At 32.2% G+C, this 14,743-nt stretch overlaps 1 protein-coding gene across 1 annotated transcript in view; it reads right to left on the bottom strand.

Annotated features, from left to right (window-relative positions):
* Positions 1-3,477: 3,477 nt before the first annotated feature.
* LOC148285804 (proton-coupled zinc antiporter SLC30A2-like) overlaps positions 3,478-14,743 on the bottom strand; it is a 31,173-nt gene continuing 19,907 nt past the window's right edge. Inside the window, exons 5-9 of the mRNA XM_088243015.1 lie at positions 12,521-12,700; positions 10,557-10,734; positions 8,936-9,130; positions 5,454-5,585; positions 3,478-3,612 (exon numbers count right to left, since the gene is read on the bottom strand). Of these exons, the coding sequence (XP_088099141.1) occupies positions 3,478-3,612; positions 5,454-5,585; positions 8,936-9,130; positions 10,557-10,734; positions 12,521-12,700 (820 nt within the window). The remainder of the gene's footprint in view (positions 3,613-5,453; positions 5,586-8,935; positions 9,131-10,556; positions 10,735-12,520; positions 12,701-14,743) is intronic.

Here is a 14,743-nt window from a genome sequence, read left to right as displayed (position 1 = left end):
ATGCCTTTTGATAGTAAAAATTAAAATATACTTTCCCCATTATACATGTATTTTTTCGAGTTTTCTTTTCTAAATGTTGTAAGGATATTTTTTTTAAATAATTCTGTATGTGTACACGGTTTTAAAAATAAAAATAGGTACGTTTTGGTAATTTTCTGGAATCACCCAGAGTAATCTGTCGGTGGAAAACTCAGATATATTATGTACCTAGTGATAACTATCGTAATTTATTTTCATTAAATAAATGTTGAACTAATACTGCCTTGCTCGCTTAGCTCCCAAAACAATAGTCGTGTTCAATGGTTCCCATTTTGTGGGTCCCTGCAGTACCAGAGCCCTCCTGCTTTAACTCTAATCTTCAAATAATAAATCTCTACAGAGAAGCAACACCTTTAATTACAATTTGGTCCTTCAAACCGGATTTGAACCAGAGACCAGTTTTGATAAATATCTCAACCGAATGAAGGAATTATTGTTGGGACATGTGGAAATTTAGTCATTTACAGGGCTTATGACTTGGGCTTTCATTCGAGAATTGAGAATCTTCAAAATTCCAGAGTCTCGAGACATTTTCAATATCGAGATTTTAAACAGTCTTTAGTGGGTAGAGAATGCGTTGCTAGCACGTAATTTACATACTAATTAAAACATAACGATGAAAATATAAAATTATATTATGTAATAATAAAAATTAAGGTAGAATTTCACAATCTCAGTGGTAGCGAAGGCAACAATGAGAATCCAAAGCAAAAAGCACACTTGCCAGATCAAAACTGCCATTTTTAATTTGACTGTAATGTTATTTTAGGTAGTTTATTGTGATCTACACCGCAAGACAAATAAATTTACGAGTTCTCAAAAAAAACTAAAATTGACATATAATGAATTATTCTTGATATTTAATTAGTTTTTTTTATATTGTTTGACATATGTGATGACTACTCGTTATTTCAAGGTTAAAATAAAAAATCTTACTCATGAATTGTACTTAGAAATTGCCATTATATATCAGGTATCAGATTATCCGAACCTTAGAGACCCATAACGGTTCATTTATGGTCGAGTGTTTGTGATGGAATAATAAAAGACATGTTATTTTTTAATTCATATTTAAGAAGTAGGTTCTTATCGCTTTATTTTAAATTAAAGTATTTTACATTTAAACATATTTATAACATTTAAAAATATTTAGTACTTAGTGAATTCACCTTTATTTTTTATAACATGTAAAATTCTATTATTTAGAGAAGCGTAAAGCGAATCTAAAATTTCTGATGTTATTTCTTCTTCCCAAACTTGAATTAAGTTTTTTTTTAATTCCTCAATGTTTTTTGATTTTTTTTTCCCGACTTTTTTTTTCATAATCGCCCATAAATTTTCTATCGGGTTCAAATCAGGGCTATTCCCGGGCCACGTCAACGATTTTAAGCCAATTTTCTCCTTGAATTCATTGATCTATAAAAAAACAATAAATTATTTATCATGTGGTCACAAAATGCATTTAAAAATATATATATTTGTACTCACAGTGCGGGCTCTATGGCACGGCGCAGAATCGTCCTGAAAAATTGGGTCCGCGGTATACTGCGTAATGTCCTCGATTGTTGGAATAATATGTTTTTTTAACACTTTTTTGTACTGAATGGCATTCATCGTACCCTGTACAAAATTTAGAGGTCCTAAACCGTATGCTGTCATGCACCCCCAAATCATCACGTAGGGTGAATGTTTAACGGTTCGAGTGACGCACGACGGATGATATCTTTCCCCACGTTTTCGTCGAACTATCTTTCTGCCGTCTGGACCAAAAAGGTTGAATTTTGATTCATCAGAGAAAACAACATTTTGCCAATCCTCCAAGGTCCAATTCTGGTGCTCTTTCGCCCAATCCAGTCTAGCCTTCTTCATTTTGTCCGTGAGTAATGGTTTCTTTGCGGGACTCCGTGCTTGGAAACCATGCTCCAACAGCCGCCTGGACACTGTTTTTACTGAAAATGTTGATGTGCTGGTAGACTGCACCTCTGCGTGTATTTCAGGTGCCGTTAAAAATCGATCGCGCATAACAATTTTTTTTATTAAGCGATCATCTCGGGCAGATGTCACGCGCCCCCGTCCGCTTCCTTTTTTCCGTTCTATGGATCCAGTTTCTTGGATTTTTTTTAATAAAAACCTCACTGCACCTTCTGAATACCCAACTCGACGAGATATTTCACAATTAGATATGTTTTCTTGCGACAATGTGATTATTTTGGATTTTATCGCAATCGACATTTGCTTTGCACTTTCCATGATTGTTGTGTTATGTTCACTCAAACGCGGGTAAAACAAGACTGTTGAGACATTTTAAAATGTAAATATTGTAGAAAGGTGACACAGAGTGTCCTTAATTTATTAAACAAAAGAAAGAGGTATCGATAAAGGATTTCTTAGAAAAAGGGTTCAGTAAAGTCAAGGGGCGCGGTAGCAGGTAAACTCGTAATTTTTTTTGTCTTGCGGTGTATGTTTGGTGATATAGAGATAGCTGTTTGGTATGTTTGTATTCATTAAAATAAAAAGTTTCATCAAAAATATGCTATGTGATTATTTACTATATGCACTATTTTTATATATGAATTACCGTTAGTATCGAACAGTTTCGAGGTCTCGAAAAGTCTCGAAATTTCGAGACTCGGTCCCCGAGTCTCATCTTAGTCTCGAGACTCAAATTTGTGTCGAGACTGGAAGCCCTACTTATAACCTGTCTTGGCACTGCGTAGCATTCATCATTCTGCCTAATGTAAAGGTTGAGACATCTACCAAAAAGTTATTTTCTACGTCTCCGTTGAGATATTGGTTCATCAACTGAAACCCTGTATCAGTCTTGAAACATTTGGACACCCTCAAATATTGTAAATTTTATTATTTATTTATTTATTAATTACATTATACACACATTTGTTAAGGACAGAGACACAGTTTATAGCGACATAATCAGGAACGACCCATGTCTGTGAACTTGCTCCGACTCGCTAGAAAATCCGTGTTGAGTCGGGGCCCTTGTAATGCATTCATAACCATACATTCACACACATATATACATATATATTCGCACATACATATTTACATTATATTTTATACATACATATACATATTTCATTTAAATTATTTATTGACAATTCTTGATAGAATTCCATTGTAATGATGTAATAACTTATATTTCCATATAAGTTATTAATTTAAAAAATACTTGGTACACTTCCACTTATTTATTTTGACCAATTAGCGCTTTCACCCTCTAATGGGCATCTTCAGACTGGTCCAGTGACTTTTCAACTGACTAAAATTTACTGGACCAGTCTGAAGATGCCCATTAGTGAAAGCGCTAATTGGTCAAAATAAATAAGTGGAAGTGTACCAAGTATTTTTTAAATTAATAACTTATATGGAAATATAAGTTATTACATCATTACATATACATATATATTAAGTTTATACACATCATTGATACTTAAATAGTAACTTACTGATGGCCAAATGAGCCGCTAGAGCAGTCTTGTCGAGGGAGAGTGCCCACATTCTCAAGTTATGCACGCGGACCACCCCCGGTAGGCTGAGGAACGTGTTGCACACTTCCTGAAAGGTACGTTGAAAAAATAATATGAAACAACGGCGACAGAACTGTAAAAGATATACATATATGCTTTGAATACCAGTAAAATAGTAACAAAGACGGTATTATAATCACAATAAGTAAAAGTGTGATAAAATTATTTTCACTGACTAAAATTTATTAAAATCGCTCTTTCATGACATTGGTCGTAGGGAGTCAGAAAAGTTGATGTATGCCACGGATTGGAGATTCTTACTGGATGTCGAAAATAAAATATAAAAATAAGGAATAATGAAAAAATACACATTTATAGATGGCAACCATGAAGTTTCGCATAAATAAATTTTTATGTATGTATGTATGTATGTGTGTATATATGTGCATATATGTGTATGTGTGTATGAATATGTATCAAAATGTGTATGCAAATAAGTTTATATTTTATTTGTCTGTGTTCTCTATTAATTTGATAACTATTATCATTTATTAGAATGTAATTGCCTAGCTTGGAACGGGGTATGTACCCTTGTTAGCTGGGCATAGTGAACGTAAAATTGTATTTTGATAAAAGGTGTAAATAAATAAATAAAAAGAATTGTTTGCCTGAACTCTTAAAAGGCTGTGCTACAAAATTCTTTTATACGCGGTGATGTAACATCATGTTACCTCAAGTAAAAGACAGAATATTCTGAAGATCAGACATTTGAAAAAAAAATCACAGAGACATACTGTTTAATAGTTCCTTTTCCATAATTTATGAAAACTATAGTGTAATTTATGCCTCCTATATCAAAATAATAAATACGTCGGTCATATAACTAGCGTGCACTTCCACTTACTGCCAATAACCTACTGATTTTTCTTAATTTCTTCTTTTGTTTTTTTCTCTTTCACAATAACACCGGCCACAGATCAGCATCTCCGTCTTTTATTCTGCGCTCTTTCTTACTTTCTTATACATTAAAACAGATTTATTTTAGTATTGGCATCACTTTCACTCGTATAATAATAATTATTTGCATAGTAAGGACAAATATTTTTTGTATTAAAATCCAGCATATTTATACAAATTTTATTTTCAAAATCTGAGGGAAAAATGTCCATTTGAAGTTTACAAAAAATACAACTTCACCATTTCAATAAATATGTGTTTTCTATGTGGACTCGTGTTACATCATAGCCACAAAAGAGTTAAACATAGAACAACAACACATTTGCTGTCATTTTTTTTCTCATAGGATCGACTTTATAAGGACATATCACGGCTTTCTTCTTTTTTTGAATACATATTTCACTTCCGATTGGACCGTAGTTGATAACAACAGCGATAGAGAACATTTTAGAGAAGAGGATATGGAAGTCTAGGCATTTATAGAGCTAATGACCTGTCATTGGCTGGTTTAAGTGGCCACTTTACACTGTGTAACATTCACCATTTCGACTATGTTTGAACATCCTAATTTCTTCAACTCTTCCATCTGTTGGCTTCAGTGAAGTTAAAAAGGATGAATCTCACCCGCATGATAAAGTTTTCAGCTCTTTTACTTCACAAAAGTCAACAGATGGAAGGGTTGAGGAAATATGGATGTTTAAACATAGGCAGAATGGTGAATGTTACAGTGCGTAAAGTGGCCACCTAAACTAGCCAATGACATGTCATAAGCCCTGTAAATGCCCAAACTTCCATATTCCCTTCTCAAAATCGCTGTCCCTGTCTGTTGCAATAAATTTATTTTTCAGATATGCCAAGAAAGTTAGTTAAACAGAGTTAAATTTACAATTTGAACATTAATCATGTGATAACATTAGTTAAACCAGTTTGGGTATATTTTTATGCAATTATAGACTAAATATATTAGATTACCTGGAAATCAAGGCCCTGGGGTGCACCTTCCATGAGAACCAGGAGTGTGTCCTTGATGATACCAAATGTTGTAAACATCACCAGCACGGAGAATAAGAAGGTGCAGATGGGATCCACCAATGACCATTCGGGCTGAAACAACCAAAAACAATTATGCCAACGACTATCTTAATTATGCCATCAAAATAAGTCAGTACACTGAACTCTTATTTCGCACGGCTGAGAGGCCATGATAATCCGGAGATATGGATATCTTCACTATGACGGCATTGTTGGAGATAAATTCTCCAGAGCAAAGAGACACTATCGACCCTGTATCTCGGAGTCTTGAGGTAAGTACCTATATAGATGGCTATCGAGGGAACCCACACCCCACAATACAAATATCTACACACTGAAAGTGACAAGAATCATGCTAATTGCGATTTATTTCAATTTTAAATTGTTTTGAGGTGACTACTACAATAAAACCTCGTTTTTACGTTCCTTGATTTTACGTTTTTCCGCTTTTTATTTCCATTTCCCATTTCACATTTTTTTCCGTACATTCTCATTCAATATTCCCCCCAATTAACGTTTTATACATTTGTCATAACCCCGGTTTTACGTCGAAATTTTTCAAAACTCATTCGATCCGTCAAAAGACGAGCCGCGCGCCGCCGCGTGAATGGAGAATAAAATCGAGGTAAATAAAAAATTGTGTAAATTATTGTCTCAAATTAATTCAAAGTAGGTGCAGTGTAATTGATCATTTTGTTTAAGTGTCTAATTTTGACATTTTACTAAATAGTGACATGCAGTTGACGCATGTTTAGGAAGATTAGTCTCATCAATAAATTACGATGCAGAATGTTTCAAAAATTGGCAATAAAAATATTATTATGACACACTGATCAAGCAAATAATAATTGCACAAATTTTTTTTTACTGGACAGTATTTTATAGACCTTTATTATCTCAATTCTTAAAGATTTTCACAAAAATCTCAGTAACTTCATCAATAAAGATTTCTAAGTTTGCATCTCATACCCTCCATTAGTGGATAGGTTTCTGTGTATAAAAATAAATTCAAGATATCCAATAAATAAATAATATTGTTCTTTGAATTTAAATATATTTTTTTGTACTAATATAAATACATAAAACAAATCATATCACAGCATTAAGTTATTTACATTTTATATTTTTAAATAGTACCTTTTTGTGACAAAAATATTTTTTATTTTGGGATTATAGAATAAAATGAAAATAATGATTCTAAACAATGAAAGTAGAAAAAAATCAATTAGTTTGCTATGTGATTTTATCTATTAAATTACACAAATTAAAAACCAATTAACTTATTTAAAAGCATATTACACCAGATCTTAATATTTCAAATTATTTTTTTTTTTATCTTTTCTATGTAATTAATTGTCTTAATTGTAAATATTCAATCATGTTGAATGTCAAATACAATCTGATTTTGATATGGCACTCAACACATGACAATCAATAAATTATAATAATTATAATTCGTGTGAAAAATATTGATATTGTATAATTGAATGTTTTAATAATGTAAAATGATGTCATTACAAAAAAACAAAATTTTGCACTCAAACCTACAGTGGAAAACTCTTAATCATATTTCGTGTATATTTGACAAAAACATTATACAAAGTACAACATAATGAAAAAGATAATAACATTTTATGTATTTAACTAAACTTAATAAATGTAATCCACTGTAGAAACTATAAAGTAACTTATATTATGACAGTACTCTCTACACTTGTTAAAAAGGATATTGAAAAATTTGGCCGCTTCATGGTCAGCATGTTTGGCAAGCATGCGAGAGGTCTCGGGTTCGATTCCCAAGTCCCGCGGCTAGTGTCGTGCCCAGATCAGAGGTCCGAGGTTCAAATCCCATTCTACCCCAACTTGATTCCCAATTTTTAGTAGTGAGTTATGTACAACTTGTTTAAAATGCCCCGCAAAATTGTAATATTTGGGTAAATTGTAAAAGTCATTTTTACTCTAGAATATTTTAAAGTCCCCGCACTGGTACCCGAAGCGTAAGACTGATCATCTTACCTTCATGTTACGAAATTGGATACAAAAAATGTTTTCTTATGCGGAGTAAAAATTAGACCATTAAATTGTATGCTAAAGTTTCTTGAAAATGTACAGAAAAAATAATAAAAATATATTTAAATAAAAACCCACTACTTTAAATGACGTCACTGGTTCATGTGAATCAACCTATGATCTGACAGCTATGGAAGATTTCTGGTCTGCTTGTCGCTTCTGGACCAATGGGAAGAACTGAATGAGAATAAGCGGAAATTAACCTCTGACGTTACACGCGGAGTTATTTCAGAAATACAAAACTTTGAAAAATCATAGCGCCGATAATACGATATATAAAGATTAAAAAAAATTTTTTTTTACTTAGTTTAACAGTCTATTAACAAATAAAAAAAATAAAAAAAACCACTGAACTTCCTCATTCAAAATTAATGAAAATTAATGTTTGCATATATTCAAAGAGCGCAAAAATACTTTAAATAAATAAATAAGCCAATGTGGGGACCAGAGAGCAAAGTAGCAACAGTAAATTATTGTCTATGTGCGCGGTACCCAATGCACGTATAATATAAAGGCGCACTCTGCACCCACCAACATTCCTGTTTAAAATAGTGTGAAATAAATTGTGATTATTGTAAGTAACCTTAATTCTTTTATTTTTCTCGTGGTTAAAATATAAATTATAGCCATTCAAAATCTTTTCCATGCGGGGGACTGAACCCGAATTCTCTTATATGATAGTCTATTGTTCGCACCACAGGGTAAACTGTAATATGCCAAAGAAGTCATAGTAAGTATGATAAGCCAAAAATTTAACAAAAATGTGAGATAAAATAAAGTCAGGTGTAATAAAACCCCATCTCTGAGCTAAGAAAATGTAAACAAAACATAGATACACATACTTGTAAAAAAATGCTAATGTAAAAGAAGGAAATACTTGCACCACGTGAGATTACATAAGTAAATAAATTTATCATGAAGTAATTCTGTTTACACAGACAGATAAAGCATAAAACTAATGCATGTAAATATTATTGTATCTGTATTCTTTTAGGTCGAAAATTTTACAGCATTTACGTAGACTGTAGCTAGACTCATTCAACTTTAATTTAAACCAAATTCGATGAAATATATTTCAACCGAAACGGAGACACTCCTTGAGAAGGTAATATTAACATCGCACAAACTGGCTTTTACAATCTAATCTATGTTTGGGTGGACATTTTGAAAAATAAATTGTCCACAACACCCTCATACCACAATCTCCATTTTTCTTTCCTGCACAAAGGGACAATTTTCTTTCAGTCTGTATACATTAAGTGTATTGAATTTTTTATTTCCTCGCATTATTAACAGAAGAAAACATGTTCGTGTGGTTATATTTGTGTATATTTTAATAAATTCTTTATTACCTTGAAGTAAATAACGATGGCAGCGATAAATACTCCGAAGCTCTGCAAGAAATCTCCGATGACGTGGATGTACGCAGCACGGACATTAATGTTGACTTCCGGAGCAGGCGCTGTCTTAGTAGGAGATGGAGCCTGTATACCGACGCTCACTTTGCCTTCCTTTACTTCATCAGCACTGGATAAACCATCCTCAATCTGGAATATAGGGAAAATTTATTTTGTAGGTACTTGTTAACACAGAATAGGCATGTTTCAGACGCTGTTCATCAGTTATGGTGTACCCATACTACAATGTTCAATTATCATCTGATGCTTGAAAACATCTTTGATCATCAGAATCAAAATAGAAATTTTTCAATCACTCATAAAAAGCTCTTCAGAGGTATTTCAATTTTTCATAAAATCTTTATTCAATAAAATATACACATTATTACAATATTAATACATTATAAAGAAAACAAAGTATTAAGATATATTTTGTCCCGATAAACTATTCAATAATAGTTTGTCATCGGGTGCTCAGACATTAGTTTTAATTAATAATCAAATAAGAAGAGTACAGACATAATACTGTATACGTATAAAATTAAATTAAATTGAGTCAAATATTGTAATTGTGTCAAATGCCCGCTGTTGTGTGATTATTCAGCAAGTTTGAAACCGTTTTTATATATTTTAATTCAACTATCAAAATAGTTAACAGGCGCCATGGTGCAGTTGGTTGGATGGTAACTATAAAACTGGCATTGCGGGTTTGATTCCCGTCAGTTGCAAGAAAAAATCCAAGAAATATTTTTTCTCAGTTGATCTGGGTGTTGGGATGCATTTTTCGTAAGTTCCTTCCATACACTCTCTTTCCCACTTGCTGATAAACTTTTGAAATAGAGACTTAGCGAGTTACTACAGCTTGCCCACCACAGTAGCGTACACTACATTTGAGTCTCCTTGGCGCTGCCCACATACGCGGAGAGAAGGAAACTCGGATTAAATTTATTGGGCATAATTAGTTTGCCGAAATGATAACAAAATTCTTTAAATTCTTTTAGAAAGCCACCAGGGCTGCTATTCACTTTTAAGCGTGGTGTAGCACGTATTTACCTACTAAATAGGCGCTATGAAAGTGTTCAGAATAGCAGCCCCGGGACGCGATTATGAACGATATCTTTATCATATAAAGTAAAAATAGATATTTATGTACGAAAATGTGTATATATGCATCAACATTTATGGTATCTTTATCGGTAACCTGTAATTGAACATATTTAGAAAAAAAAATGGATACATCTTCTATTTTTCATACAGAAAACTTAATTTTAATTTGTAGATAAAATTGATGTTAAATGTTAACTTCCATTGGAATTTAGGCTCAGAGCTGTATATCTGACAGGATCTATAAAGTGCCACAGATAGTAAGTTATAACATTAAAAAAACTGAGACAGGTAATGGTCCTGTGGTAGTGATAGACACACAGGTTCCAGGGTTCCGTTCTATCACAACTTGTTTCTGCTTTTTCAACACAATTATTTACGAATGAAAGGAAATGGCTCCAAAAATGTAATATTTTGGTTAATCATAAGAACCCAGAGTTTTATCATAAAAAGTGTAAGTTTATCGTCTTACGGTTAATGCAGGATTAGCAACACCTCCGTGACTGTGTTTGGAACCATTAGTGCCGTTAACATCGTGGCTGTGATTGGAGTCGGTATTTTTCTTCTTGTTGCCATGGCTATGACCGTGGCCTCCTCCCCCCCCATGGCTATGACCGTGCCCACCATGTTGGTGTAAAGTGAGGCCCATACTGGAAGAGAAAAAAAAATGGAAATTTAAATTATTTGAAAACATAAATTGAGCATTTTTATTCATAATTCAAAGAACAATTCATTTTTAGTCATTTTTATAGACTAAAAAAAAAAATACCCTCATATAAGCGCATTAATTAATATGTTCTGTTGTCGATATCAAATATACAAAAAAAAAAATTAGGAATTCATTTTGTTGAACCATGTTGTGGAACCTTGGTAATTTTATAGACTCACGGACCAAAGGTCCAAGGTTCAAATCCCACTCTACCACAACTCAATTTCCATTTTTCAAACACAAGTTAATTACGACTTTTAGGAAATGCCCTGAAAATTTAAATATTTTGGTAAATGGATTTAACAGTTTTCACCAGAAAACATTGAAAAAAAACGAGGTTAGTTGGTGTTTATACATGATAACTTAAGCAGAAACTAAGCCTCGAAGGATTAAGAGGGTTCAATCAGTCGACAAAGCTCCAAAAATGACACATTTACAACTTGTCTTATAAGATTTGTCATTTAGGGGGTTTTACCGGAATACATTATATTATTAGGTAATTACAAAAACATGTTTAAAATAAAGCACAATAGATTGTTAAGATCCAACATATAGTCCATAAAAACAATAGTAAACAAAATTGAATAAGTCACTAATCCACGTTGTGATACATAGTTAGAGAGGAAAAGTCTCTAGAGCTGGTAATCCCAGCATGGAAAAGATCCATTCTCGGTTGGCTGTTCAACAGACTATCATTCTCCCCACGGGCATCACCAACGGTAAATTTATTTATTTATATACACGCCCAATGAGCATTTTCAAGGACATATTTATACATAGAAAATTATTATGAAAGAAAGTAGAAAGACACAATGGTAAATAGTAGACTTGGTGGGAGTGGAAGCGGGAGAGAAGTTTTTATAATTGAATTTGATTCAATGATCGTATGAAAGAAGACAACTTGTTATCAAAGAAATCAAGACAGGTATGTTTGTTGGCAGACCTGAGAATTCTGGGCATAGGGGAATGAAAACCATAGTTAGTTCTATGGTTATCGATATAAAAAAGTAAGGTTTGTCTGAGGTTTCTAGTTGGGATATTTAATTTTATTGAGTTCAGTAGTTCAGGCGCATCAAAGAGTGAGTTGAGAATTTTAAATAGGACTATAAGGTCGGATTTATTTCGACGGTCTTGAAGAGAAGATATATTCAAGGTAGTTTCTAACTCATTATACGTACATTGGTCTCTGGATAAGCCCAACCTCCAGCCTATCTTTCTTAAAAATCGATGTTGAACTGATTCAATATTTTTGATGAGAACATCATAATATGGAGACCAGATAACAGAGGAATACTCTAGGTGCGGGCGAACTAGGGAACAGAAGAGAGTTTTAAGATATTTTTGAAGTAAGTTGTGCTTCTGTTGATAAAACCAAGGAGTTTTAAGAATTTATTGATAACATGTTCAATATGAATTGTAAAAGAAGGTTTAGTGTCAAGTATAATACCTAAATCTCGTATACTAGACACAGATGATAATATTTCATCGTTCAGTGATAATCGTATATGATTGGATTTTCCAGGCTAAAAAATCTCATAACTTTGCACTTACTTAAGTTGAGATGTGATACGACTTTTAGCCTTAGTAGGGCAGACAGGAAAAATAAAGATCTTCAAAAAGAATTTCAAAAAGGGTAAAAAAAATGGTCCTACATAATATAATACATTTAATCTCTTTACTAGTAATAATAATTATTGACTGTGTTAGCTGAGTTTTTTAAAACTTACATGATGTTAACGATCACTCCGACAGCAGATGTTATGAGCATCACGGTAGCATCAATTTCAAAGTCCTTGGTAATGACTCTCTGTACAGCCATGTACACGAGAATGCCTGTCACAACCCATATCATGAGGACAGAGGTCAGGGCTCCGATCACCTCCGCTCGGTACCAGCCAAAAGACATGCTGCAAATATCAATTCACACTGTTGCATATATAATATATAATTGTTTGTTCATATATGGCCGTGGGACTGACCAGTGCATGATAATTTGGTATGGCGGTTGCCTTATATGACGAATGTGAAGTTCAAACTCAAGGTTGCTTTACTTTATATGTAAAATTGAATGTTAAAAGGTACCTAATGCAACATTTTTAGTTATCAGATTTTACATGTTGGCTTGCATTTGAAAATATGCAAGGTGTTTCTTGATAAAACATGCAATGAAACATGACAGAAATATTGTGAAATCATCTGTTTTGAAGTTTTTTTTTTTTAAGAATGCCTCGAGTTACTTATCCTTAAGATTCATTCTACAGTGTTAGTTTTAGTTATTTGATATTTTATATTCACTAGGATATTTTCATGAATCAGAAATAACATAGGAAATATAATTTTTTACTTATAAACTTCGACCAATTTTTTTTGTCTGTTTTTTGGTCGGTTGGAAGATTTGAAATTAACAGAAAAATTTTAGAGCAAATTTTGAAGATTCTAATAATATATGCTATATATTGTTAATTTCATTTAAATTCGTATTTTATTCATTTTTACATGTGTATATAAGATGTATTTTACATGAATTAATTAATTTTTACAATCATTTAATTTCAATTCTAATAATTTATATTGTCAATTTTGTATAAATATGTATTTTTTAGTGTTTATGTTTTTTTTTGTCCTATCTTTAATTTTATTTAGTTGTATTTTATTTTATTAGTACATGTATTTATTATAAGAAATTGTATTTACCATCGTTAGAATGGACTGCATAAGTCCGTCAAATAAATAAGTAATTGATGAAAAATAAATAGTGTCTTTTTTTATTTAAATTTTTCTGTATATTATGCATTAATTTTAATTGTTTGTAAACCAAATAAATAAATAACTAACTGTATAAAAAACAAGTTTTCATTTATAAAACTGCTCGCAGTCGGCGTCACATGATTTTGACATAGCAAGTCATGCCCGCTGAGGGCGCCAAGTGTGCTTCTAACAAACATTGCGTACATGTGTGGTGCAGTAACGTAATACATGCCGCTGTCTCATGGGGCACAAAATGTCGCATTTTAAAGTTATTCAAAATATGCACATTTTTCACCTTTGTAGAAAATTTATCCAACGTCGCATGGAAAAAATAATTATAGTGTTACTATTATGATATTTTGCTTAGTTAAAAATAACAATAAAAAAAGAGAAAAGACCGTTTTGTTTGACCATTTAAAAAATACTTAATAAAAAAAATCTGTAACCAAAAAGACACAAATTTTGTAATTTATTATATAAATAAAACACGAGTGATACTTTAATCCACAAATTTGGAATATCCAGTGACCGGTTTCATCGCTTTCGCGACATCTTCGAGACTGGTATCTTTATTAAAAAGTTAAATGTATTTGTACAGAACAGAGGTAAGTATCCTTACCTAGAGGTAAGTATCCTTACCTCTGTTCTGTATAAATACATTTAACTTTTTAATAAAGATACCAGTCTCGAAGATGTCGCGAAAGCGATGAAACCGGTCACTGGATATTCCAAATTTGTGGATTAAAGTATCACTCGTGTTTTATTTACATAATAAATTACAATGAACTTCCATCAAGAATTTTCACTTACAAACTCAAATGTTTTACAAATTTTGTATTTATCAAATTAATGAATTCTAATCATCCTTCTTTGAACATTTAATAGTAAACGACAAAGCCGATTATCTAAAATTCTTCAATTTGCCAATGACAAAAATTACATGGTTCGGGTAATTCTGATGAGCAAAAACTATTTATTTGTTTAGATGGAGTATTGTTGTAGAAAAAACAACATTGACTGCATAAACATTGCCAATTAGTTTTGTCTACAACTTGTAGTGTTCAGCCTTGGTGATGAGATCTAGATTTAAGATATCTCATTGATTATTTTCTTACATAAATTTAATTTTTCATACATAAAGGCTTTAATATGTAAACACTATTGAGTAAAACAGTAGTTTTTATAATCTTCATATTATAAAA

This window comes from Micrasema longulum, unplaced genomic scaffold (genome assembly GCF_059751315.1).
Source record: "Micrasema longulum isolate JH-2025_06_02 unplaced genomic scaffold, ASM5975131v1 h1tg000004l, whole genome shotgun sequence".
NCBI lineage: Eukaryota > Metazoa > Arthropoda > Insecta > Trichoptera > Brachycentridae > Micrasema > Micrasema longulum.
The sequence above is the reverse complement of the archived record's forward strand: the minus strand, read 5'-3'. Positions and strand labels throughout refer to the sequence as shown.